The sequence below is a fragment of the Conger conger genome, chromosome 1 (genome assembly GCF_963514075.1).
Source record: "Conger conger chromosome 1, fConCon1.1, whole genome shotgun sequence".
In the NCBI taxonomy this organism is placed as follows: Eukaryota; Metazoa; Chordata; class Actinopteri; order Anguilliformes; family Congridae; genus Conger; species Conger conger.
In genome coordinates, this window is record NC_083760.1 from 78,442,332 (window position 1) to 78,470,271 (window position 27,940).

At 45.1% G+C, this 27,940-nt stretch overlaps 1 protein-coding gene across 1 annotated transcript; it reads left to right on the forward strand.

Moving 5' to 3' along the window:
- Nucleotides 1–985: 985 nt before the first annotated feature.
- Nucleotides 986–27,778, forward strand: ephb6 (eph receptor B6). Its single transcript, XM_061235750.1, has 19 exons — nt 986–1,053; nt 8,333–8,397; nt 10,314–10,586; nt 10,891–11,060; nt 11,588–11,883; nt 18,795–18,950; nt 19,794–20,065; nt 20,250–20,331; nt 22,425–22,549; nt 23,197–23,359; nt 23,893–24,007; nt 24,096–24,151; nt 24,305–24,421; nt 24,942–25,189; nt 25,465–25,683; nt 26,083–26,232; nt 26,546–26,730; nt 26,985–27,140; nt 27,524–27,778. Exons 1-19 carry the CDS (start codon nt 996–998, stop codon nt 27,627–27,629), a joined length of 3,012 nt encoding a protein of 1,003 aa, XP_061091734.1. The 5' UTR covers nt 986–995; the 3' UTR covers nt 27,630–27,778.
- Nucleotides 27,779–27,940: the final 162 nt, after the last annotated feature.

Consider the following 27,940-nt stretch of genomic DNA (forward strand, 5'->3'; position numbering starts at 1 on the left):
GGTTATACTCCATCAAAATACTGGAAGTCATTGAGGTCAATGGAACTACTGGTAGCTCCTGGAGCTGCCGGTACAAGCAACTTGATTAGACTTCTAGAATTAAGACTAAGATGGTTTAGAGAATACTAGAAATCGAACAGCAAGAAGGCAAAATTGGTTCAATCAAGAAAATGATCCCTGGTGGGATGGAAAACCAGCAGATATGGAGTCTCGGAATTGGCTAAGCTTTGTATGAAGCATGTGTAAGCCTTTAAGTCAGCACCCCTCCGCCTACTCTGTACGAAACTGCACACTTTGCATAGCAAAAGTGCACAGGACTTTCTTAAGAATGTGTAATATTAATTTTGTCCACCAGATGTCAGTGTTTATATGAAAAAGTACCTGCTGTAAAACACATCGTCCACGGAGAGCAGTAGTCTGTATGTAAACTGTCTGAGAGAGAGAGCATGCAAGATTTGAATTGTGAAATTGTAAGCGAGTTGATGCGCGATGAAAGCACAAAATATGAAAGCTCTGCAATGATGCGGGGGTGGTGGCTATGCTATCACACTTAGGGTCTTAATTGCTTTAGTCTCATTTTTTCTCACAACCAACCCAGCAAACATGCCAAACTATTACCAAACTATTATCTGTGTTGCATTTCTCTATTTCATTTACAGAGAGAGAAAGTATGTGGTCTCGCAAAATGTCTAGACATTTGTTGTTCACATGTGCCAAAGCTTCTTACTCTGTGGTACTTTGACTGGAGGAATGCCGTATGTGTTTACAGTGCCCCTCATTCTGTGTGGTATACATCACACTAAGTTCTTGCTTACCTTGTTATTTTTACCCCTCTCTCTCTCTCTCTCTCTCTCTCTCTCTCTCTCTCTCTTTACCTCACTGCCCCTCTCTGATAAAATAAGCAGGCAGACTCCTCCTCCCTCTTTCCCTCTATTACTCCCTCTCTTTCTCACTATCTCCCTCCCCTCTTCTGTTAGTGCTCTTTTCAAGTGGAGATGTGGAGTGTCTTTTTGTCTCTCTCTCTGTTTCTCCAGCCAAATTCAGCTGAAGAAGGTAAGGAAGAATACCTTCGTATGTGTGTTTTGTGAATGTGTGATCTTCTGTGCACAAGTGTGTTTGTGTACACACTTGTGCATGTGAGTGCAAATGAGTGACTGAATGTCATTGAGGTCCCCGGTTCTCCAAGTGTGTTCTCTCTGAATGGGATTCTGATGGCAAGCGTTCTGGTTCTGCAAGGCTTTCAAAACTACTTAGTGCAAAACTGAGTTTAAGGCAGAAGTGGGTAATGGAGAGAAATAACTTTTGTCTCCATTGGTCCCCCATTTATGATGAGCCACCACAACGTATTCAAATGTGCTCAGAACTACCCACCCCCACCGCCACCAGAAAATCTGTTGTCCTTTTCTCTACTCCTATTTCTCTCCTTTGTTGAGATTTGGTCTCTCTGTAATTCTGTCATCTAATCCATCCAAGAAACACTTGTGAAATTGTTCACTAGAACACTCTAATTACCACGTTGACTGTTTACCTGCAGTTATTGCCATTTACCGTTATGCGTGCAGCTGCTGTAACACTTAATGTGTCCATGGCTTGCATCCATGTGAATGCAGATTGTCAAATGTCTGTCGTGAGCTGATGTGAAAAGACTGAGGCTGAAACGACTCATTGTGGATGTGCATTGTGTGTGTGTGTTTATGTGTGTGTGAGTGAGTGTGTGTGTGTGTGCATGTGTGTATGCGTGTGTGTGCATTGTATGTGTGTGTCTGTGTGCGTGTGTGAGTGTGCATGTGTGTATGTGTGTGTGCATTGTATGTGTGTGTCTGTGTTTGTGTGCGTATGTGTGCGTGCATGTGTGTGTGCGTGTGTGTGCATGCGTACGTTGTGTGCATATGTGTGCTTGCATTTCTTTGTGCACTGCACACATGGGCATGGACATGCGTGATTGCGAGAGTGTGTATATCTCTGAATTATGCCCTTTGTGTTTCCTGTCTGCCTTCCCAAAGAGGCAGTGTGTGATTCATTGTGCAGTTGTGTTTTCTTTTTTTTCTTTTGTGTGCTGATGAATTTGCAGGCGTATTGTGTTTTTCTTATGCCCTGGGCTTAGCTGTATGTGTGTCATTGTCCTAGAGAGATGACTGAATTTAATTCTTCTCATTTTGAACAGTATGCATAACAGCTGGTATTTACAGAGTGAGGGATGAGAGAAGGAGAGGGAGGGGGAGCTCTGCTTGCTCACTGCCAGGGTTCATATATTCCCTGATTTAGTGCACTAATACTGTATTAACCCAATCTCTCCCTCTGTACTAAATATGTCATATAAAATAATATATGGACATGTCTTTAAACCATTTTATAAAGACAATTTCATATATGTCTAATTTATTTGGAAATTATATGCATATATATGATGATTGCTTACCAAGAATTTTAAATGTGATTTAGTACCGAATGTGTGTCTGTGCATGTGTGTTTGTGTATTAGGAGAAGACTTGAACCACCTGATGGTGGTTGATGGTATCAGCCACATCCTTACGTCCATACTGGTATTAAAAGCCATTGCTTGAGGGCTGTAAATAGTCACTGGCATTTATATCCATCTAAAATGTTAATGAGAGCATTTAAACCTGCCTTTGGGTGTGACATGAGGCCTGAATACATGTGCGTGTGTGTGTGTTTATGCATGCATATGTGTGTGTCTGTGTGTGTGTGTGTGTGTGTGTGTGTGTGTGTGTGTGTGTGTGTGTGAAGAAAGCAGTCGCCTGAGAGCCATAGTAGATGGCCATTCATGTCATGGCTTCCTGCACGAGCCTGACACCTCCCTCCCACACACACTTACTGCAACTGGTGGTAAGTGACATCCTCTTGTCCTCTCTTGTCAGGCTCTTTATCTGGGAGGGAAGGTGGTCCATGAGTGCTACCGCATGTAGGGCTTTTTGGCAAAAGGCATCTTGATGGATGCATTTTCACATTCATATGGACATTCCATGTCTGTCTCAGCATGTCACACGAGAGGTGTGTGCTGTGGGCACCCTGTGGGAAGGCTTTGCTCCAGAGTGGGGAGGGCTCTGGAGTATCCAGAGGGCCTTTTCTTCAAGTCCCACATTAGAGATCGCACCTCTAACACTCGCTATTGGAGGTGTGATGTTGGAGGGGCCGGGACATGTCAGGCAACAAAGACAACACAGTGGAACAGGATACTGACAGCACATGTGAACAGATTACTGAGACAGCACAGTGGAACAGGATACAGAGACAGCACAGTGGAACACGATATTGAGACAGCACAGTGGAATAGAATACAGAGACAGCACAGTGGAACGGAATGCAGAGACAGCACAGTGGAACATGATATTGAGACAGCACAGTGGAACAGGATACAGAGACAGCACGGTGGAACAGGATACAGAGACAGCACGGTGGAACAGGATACAGAGACAGCACAGTGGAACTGGCTATTGAGACAGCACAGTGGAACAGGATACTAAGACAACACACTGGAACCGGATACTAAGACAGCACAGTGGAACTGGCGGCACATATGAGCCCCAAACCTCTGGCTGCTGGGCTCCCTGCCTGTCTGCTCACTGGCCGTGAGGCAGAGTGTGCGACGGTGGTTAATGCTCTCTGCTCTCCCACTGATCCGCTATGATGCGTTTACCCTTTTCTCAGTCCTGCCGCTCGATAATTCTCTTTAGCTGCATCGCGGTGTTGGAAAACACCTCTTCCCAATAAAAGCATATCTGAATATTTGAGTGCACGTGTCTGAGTATAAACGTGTGTGAATATGTTTGTATGTGCATGTTGTTCTATGTATGTTTGAATGTGCATGTTGATGTGTGTATATGTTTGTATGTGCATGTAAATGGTAATGGTAATGGCATTTATATAGCGCCTTTATCCAATTGATGCTTCTCATTCACCCATTCATACACACACTCACACACCAACGGTGATTGGCTGCCATGCAAGGCACCAACCAGCTCATCAGGAGCAATTGGGGGTTAGGTGTCTTGCTCAAGGACACTTCGACACAGCCCGGGCGGGGGATCGAACCAGCAACCCTCCAACTGCCAGACGACTGCTCTTACTGCCTGAGCCATGTCGCCCCTGTTGGTGTGTGTGTGTATGTTTGTATGTGCATATTGATGTGTGTGTATGTTTGTATCTGCATGTTGGTGTGTGTATGTTTGTATCTGCATGTTGGTGTGTGTATGTTTGTGTCTGCATGTAGGTGTGTATGTAGGTGTGTATGTTTGTATGTGCATGTTGGTGTGTGTGTGTGTATGTTTGTATGTGCATGTTGGTGTGTGTGTGTGTATGTTTGTATGTGCATGTTGGTGTGTGTGTGTGCGTGTATGTTTGTATATGCATGTTGGTGTGTGTGTGTGTGTGTGTGTGTGCGTGTATGTTTGTATATGCATGTTGGTGTGTGTGTGTGTGTATATTTGTATGTGCATGTTGGTGTGCATGTTGGTGTGTGTGTGTGCATGTATGTTTGTATATGCATGTTGGTGTGTGTGTGTATATTTGTATGTGCATGTTGGTGTGTGTGTGTGTGTATGTTTGTATATGTGTGTGTTTCTTGAACTGAAGGGTTAGAAGGGTTAAAGACAGAGAGCTCTGATCGGTGGCTCCGGAGCAGTGATTCGGGCATGCTGCTGAACGTTGTGTAGTGCATGCTTACTCCCAGACTAATGACTGAGCAAAACCCTCTGTGGTCCAGAGGAATGACAGTGGAGACTGTCCCAGTGTGACTGTCTGTGGGCACACATCTGGAGCATATTAACAGAGAGAGGAGGAGGAGACTCACACCCTTAGCCAGAGCACACCAAAGCAGGGGCATGTTCTCAGGATGCTTTACACACGCTTTTCACCCAGCAAAAGCAAATGTACAATGGGAAATTACAGAACAAACTTTCCTATAGTAAGGGAGATAGGGTTAATGTTGATCCGAGTCAAACCTGGAAATACGTAACAGTATATATTTCTTTTGGATTCAAATACTTTTCTGTACTCAATTGATCTTGGCTGGCGCAATTGTGCCAACTAAGAGGACCAGACAGTGGGGTTTACTATTTGAGAGTTCCAATTCGGCAGACAAGCTGAATAAAGCAATGAAAAGTATTTCAATCCAAAACAATTGTGTGTTTGAAGGTGACCCTGGTCTGGTGAGTCTGGTTCACACCTATATCTTCAAGTCAAATCCAATTTATTTGTATTGCACTTTTGCAAAAATGTGTCACTCTACACTTTGCAATGGCCTAAACCCACAAGGTGGAAAGAAATTGGTTTATGGAAACAAGTATTGTGCACCTAAAAATGAAGTGCGGTCAATGAGTAAAATGCTCTAAAATCCTTTACTATATGGAAATGAACAGCTGATCTAAAGATTAATAGAAATGGAAACTGTTTTTTGCACAAACCTTACCCTGCACCTTGAGTTCCCCTGGTTCATATTTTAAAAAATCCACCAAACTCAGGTGCAGATGGTTTATTAAATCATTACTTAACACCTTTCTGTATCTGATGGCGGACTGGGCTACACTGTGTTCATCACCTGCTCCTCTAGGGACGTTAAATACGTTCCCCAGTCTAAACTGTGACAGACATCAATAATGGAACATAACACAGCCCTTGTCGGAGTTCGTCCAAAGCCCTGTGTCACTTTAGTGATAAATAATAGAGATAAGGAGAGGGACAGAGACAGTGGGACAGATGGGAAGTGAGTGTTGAGAGAGGGTTAGAGCAGTTTATGCGCAGAGTGACTGAATGGACAACACAATGCACTAATGCCGCACTTAAAGTGGGATTGCAGACACAGCACTTTTCCCATCATCCATCACTCTTCCTATTAATATAAAGGATCATCCATTGGGGACAGTTTCCATCCCAGCATGCTTAGGACAAGATGGCAACATGTTGCTTCCTGACAAGAAAAAAAAAAACTGAAAGAAAACTGCCTGCTTTTGAAGCCATGCCATGCCATGAAAGAAATAAGGCAATGAGAAACACAAATAAAAAATGTGCCATGCTCATAAGCTGATATACACTCAGTGATCACTTTACTAGTTAGACCTGTACACCAGCTTGTTAATTTAAATATTTAGTCAGCCAATCATGTAGCAGCAACTAAATGCATAAAAGCATGCAAACGTGGTCAAGAGGTTCAGCTGTTTTTCAGACTAAATGTCAGAATGGGGAAGAAATGTGATCAAAGTGACTTTGGCTGTGGAATAATTGCCGGTGACAGACAGTTTTGTTTGAGTTTCTCAGAAACTGCTGATCTCCTGGGATTTTCACGCACACTAGTCACTAGAGTTTGCAGAGAATTTTGCGAAAAACAAAAAACATCCAGTGAGCAGCAGTTTTGTGGGCAGAAACACATTGTTAATAAGAGAGTTCAGTGGAGAAGGGCCAGACTGGTCAAAGCTGACAGGAAGGTGACAGTAACACAACACACACACATTACAACAGTGTTTTGCAGAAGAGCATCTCTGAACACACAACGCGTCAAACCTCCAAGTGGGTAGGCTACAGCAGCAGAAGACTTAATAAGTCTAAAAAAGAAGTCAAATAAATACTTTATAAATTGCTTTAGTTTATGAACAAAGCAAATGAGTTTCTGCTTAATAATATTAATAACAATAATAAATAATGATAATAATAATAATAATAATAATAATAATAATGCGGAAATGCAGTCTTGGGAAGTCCCTGTAAAGGTGCTGTGTGAAAAAAAGTCTTACTTATGTACTTAAAAAATATCAGCCACAATAATTAATCACAAAGGATCAGGGACATCCGTGTGGGCAAGTGAGTGAGTGTGGAGAGGGAGGAGAGAAAGAGAGAAAATGAAAGAAACAGTAGGACAAAAAATAAAGGATTTAAAGAGAGATTCAAGAGGTCCTCCATCTGTGTGAGCAATTCCAAACATCCCCTTTATGTTTAGTTACATTCAGACATATCTGGCCAAGAGACCAAAAAATAAATGAAATCGATAAATGATAAACGTGTTGTGATGAAAATGATGAATGAGAAGAAACAGTGACCTCCATTCATGCTCTACAGTATATGGTGCTGTTCTGATGTAGTGCAGCAGACTCCCTGAATAGAGAGAGACTCAGATCAAATTTACCCTGCTGTTTGACAGGGATTATGAAAGGATAAAAAGAGGACACAGAAAAGACTAAATGGATAGTTCTTAGAGGTGCTGTACATTCTGCATTATGTTACATCGTACGCCATTTACACAATAATCTGAATGACAGAATAGTATCTATCACTCTTATTTCAGAAGAGAGAGAAACTGAGGAAAGAGAGAGAGATATGAGGGATTTAACACTAAGCTGAAAAACACTATTACTGACAGAACACAATTTAAGAAGCAGTGCATATAAGTGACAGAAGATACATATTGTAAACTGAGCCATCCACAGGGGCCAAACAGCTTATAGTATCTCGCTGTTGTTTCAGAAAAGAGAGGGATATGGAATGAGAGTGAGAGGAGGGATTAAATATGAAGCTCAGAAATTATAGATTGATTTAGTTAGGATACAGTATAAGCCGCGATAAACAGAACTGAGAAACCCTTCCTCCATCACCATTTGTTTCTGTGACTGACCACATTTTCAGTTCATATTATTTAGGTCATATGATCCGGATAATAATTATTTTCGCTCAATTCAATTATAGGAAGAAATTATGGGTCTTGGGGAAAAAAGAAAAAAGAAAAAGTGCACTACTTTTCATGTGTAAATAAATTTTGCATTAAATATGCATGAAACATGCAACTTTAATATGAAACAAAGAAATAATTCATTCCTAAATGGGAAGCTAGATGACACCATTCATACTGCCATGAAAGCACTTGATCTAATTAGCCCATGAATGTCAATGACTGTAGGCTTTTGTCTTCTGTCTCACCCTGCAAAACATGTATGTTCATGCACTGTTGGGTCTACATATACGTTGTTTATACTGCATATGTTTTATGAAACCCTTCACTTGTAGGCGATGTAATTGTCTTGTATGTCAGTGTTATAGCCATGTAAACCTCTCGTTTTCATTTTGTTTAACCCAGAAACCTTATTTCCTAAAGTACCCTTCTTAGCAATTAACAGACGAGACATCTAGCTCTCGTATCATTCATATGATGTCTCACAACACAGGACCATTTTTTGCCTCAGATTTTTTCTTATGACTTATGATTTTTTTGGGAGTTGTTTGTAATGTTTTTATTTTTTGTGACACATTGTAATGCAGCTGCACTCTATAGAGTTTAAGTAGGGGGATTATACATTCTGATGAGCTTGTTCCCCTCTCCAACACCCAGTGATGCTGTTGGACACCACAGAATCCACATCTGAACTGGGCTGGGTCACCTATCCAGACACTGGGGTGAGTGAGTAACATCGCTGCTACAACTTCATCATTTTCATTCAAATGATTGCAATTATGTGCACAATCATTTCTTGCTACGGTGTATTTATTTATAATGCGCATGAACACTTATAATATGCAGAAATAATACAGTGATGGGGAGGATGTTGATGGGTCTGAGCACCTGAGTTGCTCTGAGGCAGTCATGTGTGTGCGTGAGTGTGTTCACAGTGGAGGGAATATGACGACGAGTGATTATTTGGAGATATGCTTATTTGACCTGGGGCATGAAGCTGAAAGAGCGATGCTTAAAGAGAGAGAGAGAGAGAGAGAGAGAGAGATAGTGGCAGAGACACAGAGAGAGAGAGAGGCAGATAGAGTCTTGTGTTAAGCCCCCCTCTACATCTCCTTGAATGCTGCATCTCTTCATCTTTTCATCTCTTCTCTCCTCTTGTGTTTGAGGGCTGGAGGGTTTTAATTTCTGCCATTTCTGCATCCCTTCAGTGACATCATTATATGTTGAGCTATGTCCGTTCCTTCAGCTGATTGGAGGCCGGTGACACAAACTGACCAATGAAGAACAAATGCTGCCCTTAAGGAGTTCCGCCCCCCCCTTGACCTACAACGTTACTCGTCTTCCTCGGTTCCTCTTCTCCCTCATGCTAGCTCGTTCCGTTCCCTCTTTCCGTCATTTCCTTTGTCACCTTCTGTTCTGCGCTGCGGCTCCGTAGACAGATTTGCATTCGGCTGAAAAATCGGATCGGGCTTCAGTCAAAAGCTTGTGTCTGCGGGAGGCGACAGCGTCTTTTTTCATTTTGTCCTATCAATCCGTGTTGACCTCGCACAAGAGGGAGGGAAGGAGCAGTGTGGAGGACTCATGAACACAAAAAGAGAGAGATTATATTATTCATGGAGGTTCCAACGCCAGACTGAGCGCGCTTCTCCGACCGCACACGCACGTACACCGTAGTGTGCACAGGCACGCCCGAGTCTTTGGTTTAGTCCCCAGCTCTGACACCTCCACATGTCATTACATTACATTACATTAATGGCATTTGGCAGACGCTCTTATTCAGAGCGACATACAGTTGATTAGACTAAGCAGGAGACAATCCTCCCCTGGAGCAATGCACCGCCCTTGCGGGTCCCAGTTAACTACTTAACTACTACGCTACAGGCCGCCCGACAGGCGGTCTTCTCCTGGGCAGCCAATGACACTCTATTAAGAGCTTCTGTGCTTTCTGTACGTCTAAACGCATCTACGCAGGCACGGAACTCATCTATATTGATGGTACAGTAATACACGACACCCATATCAGATTATGAATAAAAGATCCTCTTGCACAGTTCACACGTGTGCATTTGTAATTGTATGCGTGTGCGTGCTTGCGTGTGTGAGTAGACCCACATGTGCATGCATGCGTGCGTGAGAGGAGACCCACGTGTGTGTGTGTGTGTGTGAGAGTAGACCCACGTGTGTGTGTGTGAGAGAGTAGACCCAAGTGTGTGTGTGTGTGAGAGAGTAGACCCAAGTGTGTGTGTGTGTGAGTAGACCCAAGTGTGTGTGTGTGTGTAGACCCAAGTGTGTGTGTGTGTGAGAGAGTAGACCCAAGTGTGTGTGTGTGTGAGTAGACCCAAGTGTGTGTGTCTGTGTCTGTGTGAGTAGACCCAAGTGTGTGTGTGTGTGTGTAAGAGTAAACCCACATGTGTGTGTCTGTGTGCATGCTTGTGTGTGAGAGTAGACCCACATGTGTGTGTCTGTGTGCATGCTTGTGTGTGAGAGTAGATCCAAGTGTGTGTGCGCCTGTGTGAGAGTAGACCCGTGTGTGCGTGCCTGTGTGAATGTGTGTGTTTGTATAGTGTTATATACCAGGCAGTACTCCAGCCATACGGATCTATGCTTCTTTTGCTTTATTTCTTTCTTTTTTGGCCAGTGGGATGAGGTGAGCGTGCTGGATGACCGGGGGAAACTGATCCGCACCTTCGAGGTCTGCAACATCAATCAGAACCCCCGTCTCCAGGACAACTGGTTGGCCACACCCTTCCTGTACCGGCACTCCGCGCCCCGGATCTTCGTGACGCTCCGGTTCTCCGTGCGGGACTGTGCCAGCCTGCGCTCCCCGTCCCCCTCCTGCAGGGAGACCCTCACCCTGTACTACAGGCAGGCCGACTCGCAGAGGGAGATCGAGAGGGCCTGGGGAGGAGAGGTGAATGCGCTCAACACATTCACGGTCTAGTGTAGTTTACCACACACTGCATAAACTACATCACCCATGATGCACTTTTACAGGGAGAGTGGGACTCGTTGGATTTGTGGTGCTTTCAAAAGAGAGGGGATTGATTTAATCGAGCAGAGCCCTAATCATATCTATCTGACCAATATGAATCAAAAGGAAACGATTTTACAGTTATTTACAAAACAAAGTTCCTCACATGGATGGTAATATTGATCCCTTTGGTATATTATACACTTCCCATTTCTCTCCTCTGTCCTCAATTCTCTCCTCCCAGCCCAGTAATGGGGAGAAGGAAACCAGGGAGGGCTGGGTGAAAATCGACACCATCGCCGCAGACAAGAGCTTCAGCCGCGTGGAGCCCAGTCTACCACACCAGTACCAGCCAGATCGGTACCGCCGGGTCAACATCAAAACCCGCAGCTTCGCGCCTCTCACACGCAGCGGGTACTGAGGCTACCGGGTCTCTCTTTCTCACTCACTGTGACCTGCTTTCAGTCAGCGTTGGCCCTTACATTTCATTCACGGTTAATTCTCCGCATTAGTTAATGCATGTTCAAAATCATGGAGAGGAAAGAACAAAGCGTTGGCATCGAAAAAGGCTGAAATGTACGCTTAAATGTTGACTCAAGCTAGGTCTCCATCTCTACAGCATGTCTTATCAGAGAGTGGGGCGACATGGCTCAGGCAGTAAGAGCAGTCGTCTGGCAGTCGGTGGGTTGCCGGTTTGATCCCCCGCCTGGGCTGTGTCGAAGTGTCCCTGAGCAAGACACCTAACCCCTAAATGCTCCTGACGAGCTGGTTGGCGCCTTGCATGGCAGCCAATCGCCGTTGGTGTGTGAGTGTGTGTATGAATGGGTGAATGAGAAGCATCAATTGTACAGCGCTTTGGATAAAGGCGCTATATAAAATGCCCACCAGAGTGTCCAATCAGCCACATCTGTGACACTGTGCCGCTGTGTCTCCTCTGATAGATTCGTCCTGGCCGTTGTAGACAGCGGAGCGTGCGTTTCTCTGATGGGCGTGTCCGTTTTTTACCGTCGATGCCCCTCCACCAATCGGCATCTGGCATCGTATCCCGCCACACCCTCCGGGGCGGAGCCCACCGCCTTGGTGCCGGTGGCGGGCACCTGCGTGCCACACAGCCAATCGCAGAGCGGCACGGCACCTCGGATGCACTGTAACGCGGAAGGGGATTGGATGGTGCCGGTCGGGGGATGCGTCTGCGATGAGGGATTCGAGCCCAACGTCAACAGCACCGCCTGCCAGGGTAGGACAGGCTCACTGCTCGGCAAGGCCACAATGACGGTCACCATTTACATATCTTACTTTACTAGGATGTCACCCTGAAATTAAAAACTCTCTTCAAAATTAGAGAATAATAAATATAATGAATACAATTTTATGGTAACCTGAAAACTCATGGACAAAAAACAACAATAAGACTACAAAATAAAAAAGTTGCATTTTTTTGGGATCAAATAAGAAAAATAATTAATAATTAATACAGTAAAAGACTGTGATGAATACATACAAATATGTTCCATTTAGTTTAACAGTTTGAAAACGGCTCACTTCCTTTTGCATTGATTTTTTTTTTGCACTCTTAAGAAGAGATGTGTCATTTTTAACACGTTTAGAGAGTGTGATCAGGGACACACATGTTGTGTTGATTTTGACACAGGAAATGTGTAAGCCATTCGCTTGAATGCGCTCAACCACTGTGATTGGGCAACACAGGTCTGTTACTTTAATTGGAAAATATATATTTCATCCACTCAAAGTACACATTAAATGCAAACGCAAATGTTTAAGGATTTTGAGAGGCCAACACGTAAACGTGTCAACTGATTCTATAGTATTCTTGCACACTGCGTGTCAAAAGTGTTCAGGAAGCACTCTTGACACAGCATATGTGTGGAAAAAAAGAGTGTTACTTCAAGCACATTTGATATCATATCGGTGACAGTTGCTCAAATCAATACATGAAACGTAGTAACACCACATGACCTGGAATCATCACATGATTTCCATGATTGGTACCTCAAAAATGTAATATTGAGGGGAAAAATGTTCAAATTACACAAATCTATACCGGGGGGGAGGGACATAACGAGGAGAGCAGGGTCTTGTTTGATTTTCAACATTCATGCTGAAGTCACACCACCCCTTGTATGCTGCAAGCAAGAGACTTTGAGTTCCTTGTCTGTCACTGAAGATAATAGTGAGAGAGACATATTTGGTTAGACTTCGTCTACAGAGGAGGGGAAGTGAGAAGTCGGCTCGCAGCTTGGAAGGCACAGATGACAAAGATACTGATCACGCAGGGGACGCCAGCCAAGCCCATGTGAAGACGCCAGTTCTGTCACTGGTGCGGCTCAAGCTGTTCGCTGGCTGCCGTCTGATAGTTGGCGCTGAAAAAAGGCAGGCTTGACCAGGTTTGAGCAGCTGAAAGGGGATGAAGACGTGAGAGTGTGGAAGCTCAGTTATGAGCAGATGAACGCGCGTACACTCAGTGCGCATACGCGCATATTCGCACACGCGCAGGCATGAGCGCACACAAACACAATCTCAGACTCCTATACACACAAAGAAACACACACACACAGAAGTAACTCCATCCATCTGCTCCCCCCCCTCCCCCCACGCTTCTCTCTCCTCGTCTCAATCAATAGCAAATGGGGCACGTCACTTCAATCGCTCCGTGAGTTTGACAGGGAAGCCAGGAGGGAGTGGGCCAGCCGTCTGAACTGAAAAGACAGGAGGAGGAAGAGAAGAAGTGCCCTCTACCCCACACTGATACAGGAGTGTGCTTATGACACAGCATTAGCACAGCGAATACACAGTGCAGGACACAGCATTAGCACAGCTAACACACAGTGCAGGACACAGCATTAGCACAGCTAATACATAGTGCAGGACACAGCATTAGCACAGCTAATACACAGTGCAGGACACGGCATTAGCACAGCTAATACACAGTGCAGGACACGGCATTAGCACAGCTAATACACAGTGCAGGACACGGCATTAGCACAGCTAACACACAGTGCAGGACACAGCATTAGCACAGCTAATACACAGTGCAGGACACAGCATTAGCACAGCTAATACACAGTGCAGGACACAGCATTAGCACAGCTAATACACAGTGCAGGACACAGCATTAGCACAGCTAACACACAGTGCAGGACACAGCATTAGCACAGCTAATACACAGTGCAGGACACAGCATTAGCACAGCTAATACACAGTGCAGGACACGGCATTAGCACAGCTAACACACAGTGCAGGACACAGCATTAGCACAGCTAATACACAGTGCAGGACACGGCATTAGCACAGCTAACACACAGTGCAGGACACGGCATTAGCACAGCTAACACACAGTGCAGGACACAGCATTAGCACAGCTAACACACAGTGCAGGACACAGCATTAGCACAGCTAATACACAGTGCAGGACACGGCATTAGCACAGCTAATACACAGTGCAGGACACAGCATTAGCACAGCTAACACACAGTGCAGGACACGGCATTAGCACAGCTAATACACAGTGCAGGACACAGCATTAGCACAGCTAATACACAGTGCAGGACACAGCATTAGCACAGCTAATACACAGTGCAGGACAAATGAGCTCTGAAATGTTGTGGGACACAGCAGGGCTCTGTGCTCTGTGACACAGGGGAGGGGTGGGGGCAGGCAGGCAGCACACGCTGTTTGTATGTTAGTCTGAGTGTTCGCGTGTGTTTGTGCATTGCGTGTTATGCGTAAGTGTTTTTGTGTGTTTTGTATGTCTGTGTGTTTGTGTATGGGGGGGGGGGGGCAGCTGTGGGGAATTCTGTCCCAAAATGCAAAGCCCCTTTCTTCCATTAAAGGACATTGGATTTTTAAGTTTGGATAAATGTAAGGGGGTCAAGTGGGTTAGGAGTTGGAGAGATATAGAGTTGGGTGGAGTTTGGAATGGGGAGTTATTCTGCTGGGATTACATGGGGGGGGGGGGGTTGATAAATAAAAAGAGAAGTTTACAAAATTGTGGGAAAGAGAGAGATGGAATAGGGAGTGAGGGAGAGAGAGAGAGAGAGAGAGAGAGAGAGAGAGAGAGAGATGTGACACATTTAGGTCATAGTGATGTTATGGCCACTCGTCTGTGAACAAGTGACAGAAACCACAGGGGATGGAGAAAGAGAGAGAGAGAGAGAGAGGGAGAGCGAGAGAAGCAAAAAGAGGAATGGAAAGAAAGGGGGAGTGGGAAGGAAGGATAAGTGAATGCAAATTAATGATTCAAGGCAGGCAGAAGTCCTCTGAACGAGGGAAAAGATAGAGTGAAGAGGGAGGAGAGAAGAGTAAATACGGGAAAAGTCTTCCTATATTTAGAGCTTAATACGTTATATCATGAAAATCACGGTTATGTTTATAGCGCACACATACAGTACTGTGCAAAAGTCTTAGGCACCTGTATAACAATTCTTTCAAAAATAATTCAATGAAAGGTCCTAAATAAACGTACTATCCATTTTACATTACATTTCAGTAATTTGGCAGGATAGTTAAAAACTTAATCAAATCAGTATTTTTTGTGACCACCCTTCGGCATTAAAACTGCATCACTTCTCTGAGATAGCCAACGCTGTCCTGCAGTTCTATAAGACAATCAGCAGGGAGGTTGTTCCAAGCATGTTGGAGAACTTGCCACTGTTCTTCTGCAGACTTTGGTTGGCTCCTTGCTTCTGATCTCAGACATCTTTGATCAAGTTTTTATGTAAAAAGTAGTCAATTGCTTACAGTAATATGTTACTATTTTGAATTAAATGCAAAAATGTCTATGTAAAATTAAATCTTTTGGAAAATGAATATTTGGAAATCTCAAATGTGTTATTTTATACTAACACACACAAAAACATAAACATATATAAAATAAAGTCTAGGGTGCCACAGTACTGTAATTAATTATTATTCAGTCAGGAAACATAACCCTAACTACCCTGCACTCAAACCCCAGTAGCACTGCATGTACCTAAATAAGCAAACATCAATTTGGAGGGCGTAACTACAGTCCTACCGCACAAATGTTCTGACAGCATAACATTCTGATGGAAACAAGCACACTGATCACTTTCAGAAACTGTTAAAGCAGCATTCTTCTCATTTTTAAAGCGGTTTGCAGCAAAATGTGCTCAGCTTATGGGGAAAAGTTTATGGAAAAAAGTCCTCAGTTTACAGGGAAAAGTTTGCAGGTTATGGAAAAAAAATGTCTCTTGTCTGTCTGACTGCAATGATCACATATATGCTCAGTGAGCACTTTGGTCTTTTTTAGACTTCTTTTTTTTTGGCTTATTGGTCTTAGCCTATCCACTTCCAGATTTGATGTGTGTGTTCAGAGATGCTCTTCCGCATACCACTGTTATAATGTGCGGTTATTTGCATTACTGTCACCTACCTGTCATCTTCGACCAGTCTTTTTCATATTTATCCCCATAACCAGCAGGAATAGTGTAACTATTAACCTTTTATCTTAAATACACAACAACCATCAAAATGACCCTGTTTTCATGAGTAATAACTGAATTGGATTTTTAAGTCCAATAACTTTTATCCACAGCAGACATAGCACTCCGACTGCATGGTTTGGGAAAAGCAACTCTGTACACAAAAACACATGTAAAACACCAGTCTGCTTTGGGCTCCATCATTAAGATCCATTTGTTTCACTAACAGGCTTAATTGATTTAATTACCAGCAATTGTCAATTGCCAATTGTCTAATGTAGCACAGTACAGATGTAAATGATAGCATGCACGCACACATACATACACACACACACACAAATCCATAAGCAAACATACTCAAAGATAGATCAAGCAATTAGATGCACACACACATACACAGGAACTACTTTATGTATATAATGTCTATAGCAACATAAATACATTTTTTATATTTAAGATGATTAAAAATGCTTTAGACTATAAACTTCTATGAACACTTAATATTTAATGATATAATATGTGTACTTATATAGATAAATAATCATAAGTGAATTGCATTCAAAAGTTGAAAATGGAAATCCATTCCTGTGTATGCATGCGCAGTGTGTCTGTGTATATGTGTATGTGTGTGCATGCACTGTGTGTCTGCATAAGTGTGTGTGCTTGCACAGTGCATGTGTGAGTGTGTGCATGCGCAGTGTGCCTGTGTGTGTTTACGTCACTCAGACTGTAATGCCTGGAGTAAAAAGAATGAGCGAGCGAGGGAGAGAGAGAGAGAGAGAGAGAGAAATTGGGTCAGTGATCTAAATACCAAGTACCATGTCAGCACCAAATTATACACTTCATTGCCATCTCTCTTCCTCTCCTTCCCTGACTCTCCCACACACTCACCCTCTCTGACCCATCCCCCCTCAACTCTGCAATCTCTCCTCTTCTCTCCCTCTCTCTTGCTCAGTCTCTGTCATTGTTAACAAACTGTACTGTCCAATTCAGTCAGTCAGCGTGCACATATTGTGTTATCCCTTTCAATGTTTCAATCCCCTCTCCTCCCTTTTAACAGTTATTCGTGTTAATACACTGGACTGCCCTGGCCTTACTGTTAATGGTTATAGCTGTGAACTTGTATTTAAAAAAAACCCCATGAAAAATAAATATAAAAAACGAAAATTATATTTTTAAAAAGTAGAACGCAGAGAGGAGGTCAACAGGAAAGAGAGGGAGGGGGCAACATGGGTCAGATAAAAAGACAATCTGATTGGCTGACAGGGAGGAGTGGGCGGGTGGTAGAGGCAGCATTGTCAGATGTGATCACAACAATGTTGAGTAGTTTTGTAGCGAAGCCCTGTCCTTTGTCACGACCGTAGGTGAACACGTCTGGTAATGTGTTTCAACAGCATGAATCATGGATAGAAACACTCTCCTCACTCTCCTCCCAGGTTACACTGTCGTCTTTGAAATATTCCTGGACTTGACTGACAAGTGAGAACACAGAAAGCCTTTTACCTGTTTAAATGTCCTCACTCTCACACTTTCCATGTCTCCTTCCCCTTTCCCCATCTCTCTCACACACACTTGCACACAAACGCATACACACACTCCGAGTCAAACTTAGAAGCTACACAGCCTCGACAAAGTTATTGGATTTGCAATGTGTGATTGAGCGGTTTTCTGATGATGTTGGAGACGTTCCCAGATGTTATGGTTATGAGCATATCCTTAAGCTTAGCAGCACTATCAGTTCAATGTCTAGCCTGTGAGTGACACAGTATTCCGGTTCTTTCCCCCTGTTAAAGCGCAGTATTCTGGTTCTTTACCCCTGTTAAAGCGCAGTATTCTGGTTCTTTACCCCTGTTAAAGCAGTTTCCTGGTTCTTTACCCCTGGTAAAGCACAGTATTCTGGTTCTTTACCCCTGTTAAAGCACAGTATTCTGGTCCCTTGCCCCTGTTAAAGCACAGTATTCTGGTTCTTTATGCCTGTTAAAGCACAGTATTCTGGATCTTTACCCCTGTTAAAGGCCAATTCTGCATAATGTGGGTCCTAAGCATATGCAATATAATAAGTGCAATTAAAACATGAGGGATAAATAGGTTAAACAATACAGTTATATTAGTAGCTATGGAATCTGAACAGGTTTTATGCTTATGCATATTGTATGCATAACTTGTGACTAATACATACTAATATAACAGTACTGTAGATGGTTAAGTTTACAACCGGACGATTACAGTATCATCCTTGACAACACTGGGATTGTACAATTACAGTTGTGGTAATTACTGCAGTATGTGATGTATGACACTGCAATACTGTAGGACCCCCCTAAATGCACCCCCCACCCCCCAGCCCAAGATTATAGTTTAGAACGATCCGGGGGGGCCCAGGCGAACACGGGGCCCCGAGCAACTGCTTATGTGGCTTATTGGGTCAGGCTGGCTCTGGTAGTGCTTGGTAGTAGTATAAACACTGCAATACAGTACTGCTTGATAGACTAGTGATAACATTACTGCACTCTTATGCTTGACAGAATTATAAGTATAATACTGCATTATGCTAACGTTTATTGGACAAGCAGTACCATATTACAGTACCCTTACGATTAACAGATTAGGAGTAAAGGTGTTATAATTCTAATATTCTGCAGTGGATACGTTGGCAGTAACCCCCTGCTCTTGCCACTCCCTGCAGCTTGTCCAGAGAGCCATTTCAAGGCGGTGGCAGGCACCGCCCCCTGCTCGCCCTGTCCGGCCAATAGCAGGACGGGCGGGGAAGGCTCCCGGGTGTGCGAGTGCAGGAGCGGGTTCTACCGCGGCCCCCGCGACGCCAACTCCACGGACTGCACCGGTACGCGCACCGCCGCCTCACCTCCACAGGGTCTCCGCCGCGACACCCCGCCAACCGCCAGGCGCTCCCCTCCGGGAGCAGCCAGCCAGCCTCAGCGCTACGCCTTGTTACAGAGATGTAACGCGACGTCTAATGCCCGACTACGCTGCCCGGCGCTGCGCATATGAATAGCTTCTCCCGTTCGGGTCTGGCTTCAGCTCCCTGTGTATGAGCAGCGGAGACGGAAATGGGTCATGCTCTTCAGGTCACATTCTTCAAGCACAATGACGAAAGGGCGAGGTGAACAATACGAACAAAATGACGGTTCATAATCGGAAACACAATATTGACACTACTCACACAGAGGAGGAAGTCTGAAGCTGTATGAAACATGAGGCTCGTAGCAAACAAAATATTGTCAGTAATATGAAACAGAAATACCGATGCCTAAAGGGCTAAAGTGTTTAAAAACTGGGTCTGTGACCTAGCTTGGGGCAAATACATATTTTTTTCAAGGAGGAAGAGAGAGAGGGGAGAGGGAGAGAGAGAAGGGTAGACAGACAGCAGATGGAGAGAAAGAGATAACGTTTTGAATACCAAGAATTCCTTGGATTTCCAAGTCGTTCTATACAGAACCTAAAGTACTTTATTGTGCAACTTCTCTAATGAGCCGTAGAGGGATTAACCTGGGGTGGTGTTCAGCAGCCACTGCGCACCAGCTCACTCCTCACACACCTGTTACAGGGCAGAAACTAGGGTTTGTTCAGCCTGTTAGACGGGGAGATGACGACGCGGACAGATTCAGGGAGATTACAGTCGTGGGCCCAACGCTGTGATTGACAGCCCCTCCCTCTCTCCCTGCAGGTCCTCCCTCCGCCCCGGTCTCTCTCTCCTGGGAGTACGAGAGCGCGGAGGGCGGCGTGTCTCTCCGGTGGCGCCCCCCTGAGGACATGGGGGGCCGGGGCGAGGTGTGGTACAGCGCGGTGTGTCGAATCTGCCCCTCAGCCACCCTAATGCCCCCGGGGGGGTGTTCATGGTGCGGGGAGGCTGTTACCTACACCCCCTCCCAGACTGGCCTCCGACAGACCAAAGTCACGCTCAACAACCTGCTCACTCGAGTTACCTACCTCATACAGGTACCAGGATTACCCACAAATACCCGGGGCTAGCCTCCTTTGTTGTTGTTCGGTGGTTTAGATCATGAATAAATATTTCAAATGTATCATTTGATTACTCATTTACATTTTCTCATTGAAATTTATGAGGCAGGGTCTTCATCCTGCATTTGGTATTTGATTTGTTGACGTCTTTGATTGCCAGGTCCAAGCAATAAATGATGTGTCAGCTTTGAGTCCATTCCCACCACGATTTGCCAGCATCAACTTCACCACCAGCCAATCAGGTGAGAGCAGACAGGAGCACATCTTGACAATTGTGCGCAGATGTCTGTAGTGGGTGTTGGTAAATGACTCACACAGTCTGCATCTTTTTACTTATGAATCATCTTGCTTTTCAGTTTGTGCATTCCTGCACATGCATTTGTCTATGAAGGTGTGTCTATACGTGTGTGTGTATGTGTGTGTCTTTGTGCATTCCTGCACATGCATTTGTCTATGAAGGTGTGTCTATACGCGTGTGTGTGTGTGTCTTTGTGTGTTCCTGCACGTGCATTTGTCTATGAATGTGTGTCTATACGTGTGTGTGTGTGTGTGTGTCTTTGTGCATTCCTGCACGTGCATTTGTCTATGAATGTGTGTCTATACATCTATGTGTGTGTGTCTGGGTATATGCCTTTGCCTGTCAGTACACATCAATATTTCTGGGTGTCTGTGTGCATCTCTGTCTGCCTCTTGCTCTCTGGACTCAGGTTGCTCTGGGTCAGGATTTTCTGTCAGTTCTCATTAGAGAGAGAGAGAGAGAGAGAGAGAGAGAGAGGGAGAGAGAGAGGGAGAGAGCGAGAGAGAGAGAGAATTTCCCAAGGGAGAAAATAAATAAACCCATAAATTTCATAAACAGATAAATTAATAGATTAGATTAATGGATTAAACCGCATTTAGAGCAGGAGAGAGGGATATATACACCAAACAATGCTGTCTGATAATTAACTCAAATGTTAAATGGCAAACAAAAATGCTTCGACAAACCTAAAATGGAGGAAGCTCCACTGAACCGCAACCCAAGTCTGATGGGTTTTCAAACGAACACAGCATCAGCTGTGACCTACGAGATGAAGGCTCCCCTCATGAGCCACAGTTAAATGTTCACATTCATACCCGGTCAAAACAACAATGTGGTTCTGCTTCTACTTAGACCAGACCAAGCCAAGATCCTACAGATACAGAGCATGGCTGTTCGGAAGGCCCGGATCGGCCACGCGTAAAGAACCGCCCCGGGGCCCCTGGGATTGCACGGAACACATCCTGCCCGCATGGACACAAACAACTCCCAGGCTGGGGCACCACAGCAAACAAGAAACAATCACCAGAAACAATGACCTCAATTTGAAAAACAAATACGATTAGGCTGCGCGCAAACAAAATGGGGTTACAGACGAAAGTGGAAATCTGGGACTGAACGGATAGAACAAATTGGTAGATTTGGGGAAAAAAAGCCCAGTGATTATGCTATGGCAATGGAACAGAGGCATATCTACAGAATGATGCATGCCCCAAAAATTAAGAGGTGCAGACTAGCAGAACATACGCACAGTCAATGTCTTAAAAAAGAAAAACGTTGCGCACTCAAGTTCCTCCTTGCTGTGTTAGATTGACCGACGTTGTGACAGAGGCAAAAACAAACTGACCTGACTTAGAAAAATGATTTAGTGTCTCCAGTTATGAATTTGAGAAGAGACGCACGCAGTGGTGCTGTCCTGTGAAATAACTTCCCATAATCCAACAGTGAAGTGGCTCGGATTTTACAGTTCATCAACATCCATAACCAGCAGGCCTGTGGGGACAGAGGGACAGAGGTGTGTGAAATGGAGCCGGGGGGGGGGGGCACGCTCTCTGCCCTGTCTCTGGTTCTTGCAAGTCTGCTCATTATTAGATTATATTTGCCGATGGTTTATGAGCAGAAGCCCACAGAGCTATTACGCAGGGCGTTTTAGGGGCTTCATAAACACAAGAGGCACCTAACTTCATTTTCTCAGGTCGTCTGATAGCTCTGTCTGTTCTCTTCCCTCTCAAGCATATTTACAATTCCATATGACGTACAATATATTAAAAAATGATGTAATATGAATGAAATATCTGCCTCCTATTCAAGAAGACATTGGCAACAATCCTGTCCTGAATTTTAATCTGTACAAATGAGTGCAAGTCAACTACACAATCCATGCCCGGGGGGTTAGGGGGAAGGGGGGGGTGGTTGTAGTGACAAACCGGTGGTCCACTACCGCCCCCGTGTGGCTGAAAACAGAACTGTAACTCCTGTTGCTGCTGCTGAGGCACTGACCGTCTGGTTCACTGACTGTGCGTTCCTCTCCCCCGGCAGTGCCCTCCCCGGTCCCCATGCTGCACCAGCTGAGTCGGGCCCCAAATTCCATCACCCTGTCCTGGCCCCAGCCAGACAGGCCCAATGGTGACATTCTGGAGTACCAGCTCAGATTCTACGACAAAGTAACCGCCCTCTCTAATTACCTTATTGTAAACGTTTTATAATCACACTCTGGGAGCAGCTGTACAGTGCATCCACCCATCCCATCCATTATCTTAACCCGCTTATCCTGAACAGGGTCGCAGGGGGCTGGAGCCCATCCCAGCATACATTGGGTGAAAGGCAGGAATACACCCTGGACAGGTCGCCAGTCCATCGCAGGGCACACACGCCATTCACTCACACACTCATACCTACAGGCAATTTAGACTCTCCAATCAGCCTAACCTGCATGTCTTTGGACTGTGGGAGGAAACCGGAGTACCCGGAGGAAACCCACGCGAACACGGGGAGAACATGCAAACTCCACACAGAGAGGCCCCGGGTGCTACCCACTGTACCATCCATGCCGGCCTTGTACAGTGCTTACAAACTCATTTACTGTCTATTTCTGTTTTTGCCCTACTCCCTCCACATGCCCCCTGCCCTCGGCTCCACACAGCAGTGCTCGCTCTATTTTTACGTGCTTTGAATACACACATCTGTCCTTCCCCTCCTCCACGCTCCCTCTTTACTTTTTCACCGTTGCGTTCATCTCATATTCAGATCTCATATCTCTCTCTCTCTCTCTCTCCCCCTCCCTCTCTCTCTATCTCTCTCTCTCGCTCAGGGCTCGGACGAGGACAACGCTGTCAGTTTGTTCAGTGAGACCAACACGGTCACAGTGGGCTCTCTGGCCCCAGGTTCCATCTACGCTTTCCAGATCCGAGCCAGGAACGAAAGGGGCTTCGGCCCATACAGTCACACCATCTACTTTACCACTCTAGCCCAGGGTGTGTTACATTACATTACATTACATTATTGGCATTTTGCAGACGCTCTTATCCAGAGCGACGTGCAGTTGATTAGACTAAGCAGGAAGACAATCCTCCCCCGGAGCAATGCAGGGTTACGGGCCTTGCTCAAGGGCCCAACGGCTGTGCGGATCTTATTGTGGCTACACTGGGATTAGAACCTCCGACCTTGCGGGTCCCAGTCATGTACCTTAAGCACTACGCTACAGGCCGTGTGTCAAACCAACTGCTCCCAGCAATGTTCCGTAAATCGCCATTTTGTGTACAGCAGCAGAACATGTAAATGGTTATACTGTGTATATATATATATATATATATATATATATATATATATATATATATATATATAACGCAAGCAAAAACATTCGCATTTGGCTATCTCTTGCTCTCCCATTTGCAGTCATGTCTTCAGTCAAAGCCATGTGCTGAATTAACAAGCTAACAATATGCACCCCCCCTCTCTCAACCTGTCTCTCTCTCTCTCTCTCTCTCCCTCTCACACACACCCTCAGAGGAGCATTCCAAGCAAATCCAGAATCGTCTGCCTCTATTGGTTGGCTCGCTGATGGGGGGTGCTGCATTCCTATTGGTTGTCGCAGCCATCGTGATCGTGTTTGTGTTCCGAAGGTGACCCTTTCTTTTGTTTAATGCCAAAAATCCAAACTCCCTTTCGTCAGTTTCCATTATGGATTATGCCTGCTTTCATTCTTCACAGTAAACGCAGAGAAAGCCCTTACAGTGACAGACTACAGAGATACATTAGTAGCAGAGGTGAGTGGGTTTGTGGTACTTAAATGTGGCATTTATGGAGTATATACTCAGCAACTCTATAGAAATACACACTATAGTATTTAACAATGGTCACTGAAGATGGGCAAAAGGAAAAAAGCTCCCACATCCTTTGTGATGTGTAATCGACAGGAGGAGGTGTGAAGTACTATGTGGACCCATCAACGTACGAGGACCCCAGTGAAGCCGTCCGAGAGTTTGCCAGAGAGATTGACCCCTCCCATATGAAGATTGAGGAGGTCATTGGTGCAGGTACGCAAAACTAGATGGATTATTCCAAGGTTTTCCTAAAGAGTAATTATTTAAGGAATGAGGCGTCTTAGTTGTAATGACCTCAATGCCTCCCCAGACCACATGTTAATTGTTGTCTTTGTGATTTACTTTGTGTTTCGGTATTTCTAGTTGGCTAGGTAAGCAGTATTTGGATAGTTAAGTTTGGTCACTTTTGCTTTGTTGTTTGTTTATTTGTTTGTTTGTTTTAAAAAATAAATAAATAAATAAAAAAGGCTCTGGTCCTTATCTTTGTTGTACGGGTAGCAATTGAAATTGTACTTCCCTCTAGGGTCTTTCAGCGCACTTATCCCTGGTTATGGGTATGCACTTTGTTGTACGTCGATCTGCATAAGAGTGTCTGCCAAATGCCGATAATGTAATGTAATGTAATGTCCCTGCAGTTTCACCTGCTTTCTCTATGATACTGTTCTACACTCTTATGAATTTAATTCACACCCTCCCCTCCTCTCCATTGTTCTCTGTCCCGTTGCCATCCCAGCTCAGTTTGGGGAGGTGTCTCGGGGCCGGTATCGGCCCCTGGGGAGGAGAGAGGTGCTAGTTGCCGTGAAGACTCTGCGCTGGGGGGTGTCAGAGCGGGAGAGGGCGGTGTTTCTCAGTGAGGCCGGTGTTCTGGGCCAGTTCGACCACCCCAACGTACTGAAGCTGGAGGGGGTGATGACCCGCAACGCTCCAGAGAGGATCATCACTGAATTCATGGAGAATGGGCCACTGGATGCTTTTCTCAGGGTGGGTCAGACTACAATTCCCAAGATGCATCAGTGCTATGATCACATATGAAGTACCAGCACCAGTAGGCAAATTTGCACAATCTGCACATTTTTGCCCCCGTGCTCATAATGTGGGGTTCCATCTCTCTAAGCTATCATGTACACAACCCTGTTTGAACTGTCAGTATGTCCGAGCTCTCCCACTCCCTCAGGATTGGAGGTTAACATGGTTATGTTGAGACCACTCACTAATTTTATAAATGCTATCCCTCTCCGCCCCACATTGCTTCTCAGGAGAACGAGGAGCAGTTCAGCGTGCTGCAGCTGGTGGGGATGGTCAGGGGGGTGGGGGCGGGAATGCGTTACCTCTCCGAGAGGAACTTCGTACACAGGGACCTGGCCGCCCGGAACGTTCTGGTCAACTCCAACCTGGTCTGCAAGGTGTCCGACTTTGGCCTGTCACGGCTGATGAGAGGCCTGGATCACAACATGCCCACCTACACCGCCTCCCTGGTGAGTTCCAGAGACCGGGCTGATCTGGCCTCTTCACCTTAAAACAGGGCTCTCCAGCTCCGGTCCCTGCTGCTGGCTTTTGTGCAAAGACTCTTTAGCCAATCTATAACTGAAACAAAGCACTTCAGAAACCAGCAGACACAGCGGCCCTACGGGATTCGCGTTTGAGATCCCTGCCTAGACAACGTGTTTATTTGTTCATTCATAATTACAGTGCTGACCTAACCGTGGCGAGTTGAGACCTCATGCGGTGGCACTTAAAAGTTGGATAACTTAATTGATGGAGCTAATTGTTACCACACTGCACCCCCAGCAGTGCAGCAGCGCAGGGGTACAGAGTCTGTCTTTGGAACAGGGATGCTGTAAAAGTGAACGCCCGTCTCCTTCTCTCCCTCGCAGGGCAGTAAAATCCCGGTCAGGTGGACGGCGCCGGAAGCATTCCAGCACCGCAAGTTCAGCTCGGCTAGTGATGTCTGGAGCTTCGGCATCCTGATGTGGGAGGTGATGTCATACGGCGAGCGCCCATATTGGGACATGAATAACCAGGAGGTGAGCAGCGAGATGGCAGAATTGCTCCCCACATTCTTCCCCCAAATTATATCATTTCATTTTTATACCTTGTTTTTGTTTCACTCTTGACGACTTTTATATTATATGCTTCTTTTTTTTCCACCATCACACCTGGATCTTATGAGAGTGTGCATGTTTGTTTAACCAGCTAATATGGCAGCTGTTACAATTTCCATCTGTTGTATAGTTCTGCATAGTTCAGCTCGAGCAACTGCCAGTGGATAAATATTTATATTTACCTCATATAGTTCAACATTTACACTGCATAATCTCCCCCTCTCTCTCTGAACAGGTTATGAAGGCGGTAGCTGACCAGTACCGCCTTCCTGCCCCACATAACTGCCCCCCTGCCCTCCACTCCCTCATGCTGCAGTGCTGGCAGGCAGACAGGCAGCATCGCCCCGGGTTCGACTCCTTGCTCTCGGCCCACGACCGCCTCATTCGGCACCCAGCCTCCCTTAAGACTGAACACGTCCGGTGAGCCTCTAGTTCCAATGGCCACATAATCTGTCACTTAATCCATCATATAATTGATAAATACACTCAAAAAACTAACTCTAAGCATGCACTCATCCAACTGAAAAATGGCGTATGCTCAGAACTGTGTACATTGAGCTCTGGTTTACACACTGCAAAAAATGCACTTGAAATGTGTTATTTGGAGTAGTGGCCATATCAGTTTCATATAGTTAAAAATAAATGGTATGTAATTTTAACATTTCCCTGTGCAGGACCACACAGCCGCTGCTGAGCCCCACCCCTGCAGACCTGTCTACGGTGGCCACAGTCAGCGATTGGCTGAAGGCCCTTCGGATGGAAAGATACCAGGATGAGTTTGAGAGAGCACAGCTGCACAGTCTGGAGAGAGTCAGCTTCCTCACAATGGAGTGAGTGCCTGTGTTTATTACCCATCTATCAGTGCAGGAGTCTGCAGCACCGCTACTGCACAATAACACTAGCTGCACTATCTGCTGGCTTTTTGAGCGTACAATTAGCAACCAGTGCAGACACGCAAAACTGAGTGAGCTGAATCGAAAGCTTTAATTGATTCAAAACAGGTAACAACAAAAATCAGCACAGCCCAAAACAACAAAAATCCTAATACTATTACGACGTCATGTTCTATTACTTTGCTCACAAATAAATATTTATAAATATATATAAAGCATAATCTGTTATAGATTATGAACAGCAGATGTCAGTAAAAGACACTAAGTTTGTCCTTTGAAATAGGCCTTCGTTTAATGGGCACGTTCTCTCTCTTTTTCAGGGACGTACAGAATCTGGGAGTGAATCTCCTCGGTCACCAGAGGAAAATTGCCCACGCTGCCCAGCAACTCAGAACCCACCTCACTCAGGGCCAGGTGGAGGTGTAGGAGGAGACGTGCATCATTATCAAAGATAACGTCAAACTGTTGAAACTGGCAAGGCAGAGAGCGGTCTATGGAGCTCAAAGCGGTCAAAGTAAAGGAATGACAGTGTCTGACATTGGGGAGGGAAGGATTAAAAAGCGTTATAGAAAGGTGTTTTTCTCCACTCATTCGTGGCTCGATGTCTTTATCCTTCCCTCTAGGTCTTCACTACCTCCTTTTCGATCATCTCTCTCACAGTCTCCATTATGCACAAGATACAAGCCTAACACTCTCCAACCACAAACAGTTGTAAAAGTAATCAGAAATCATTGTTA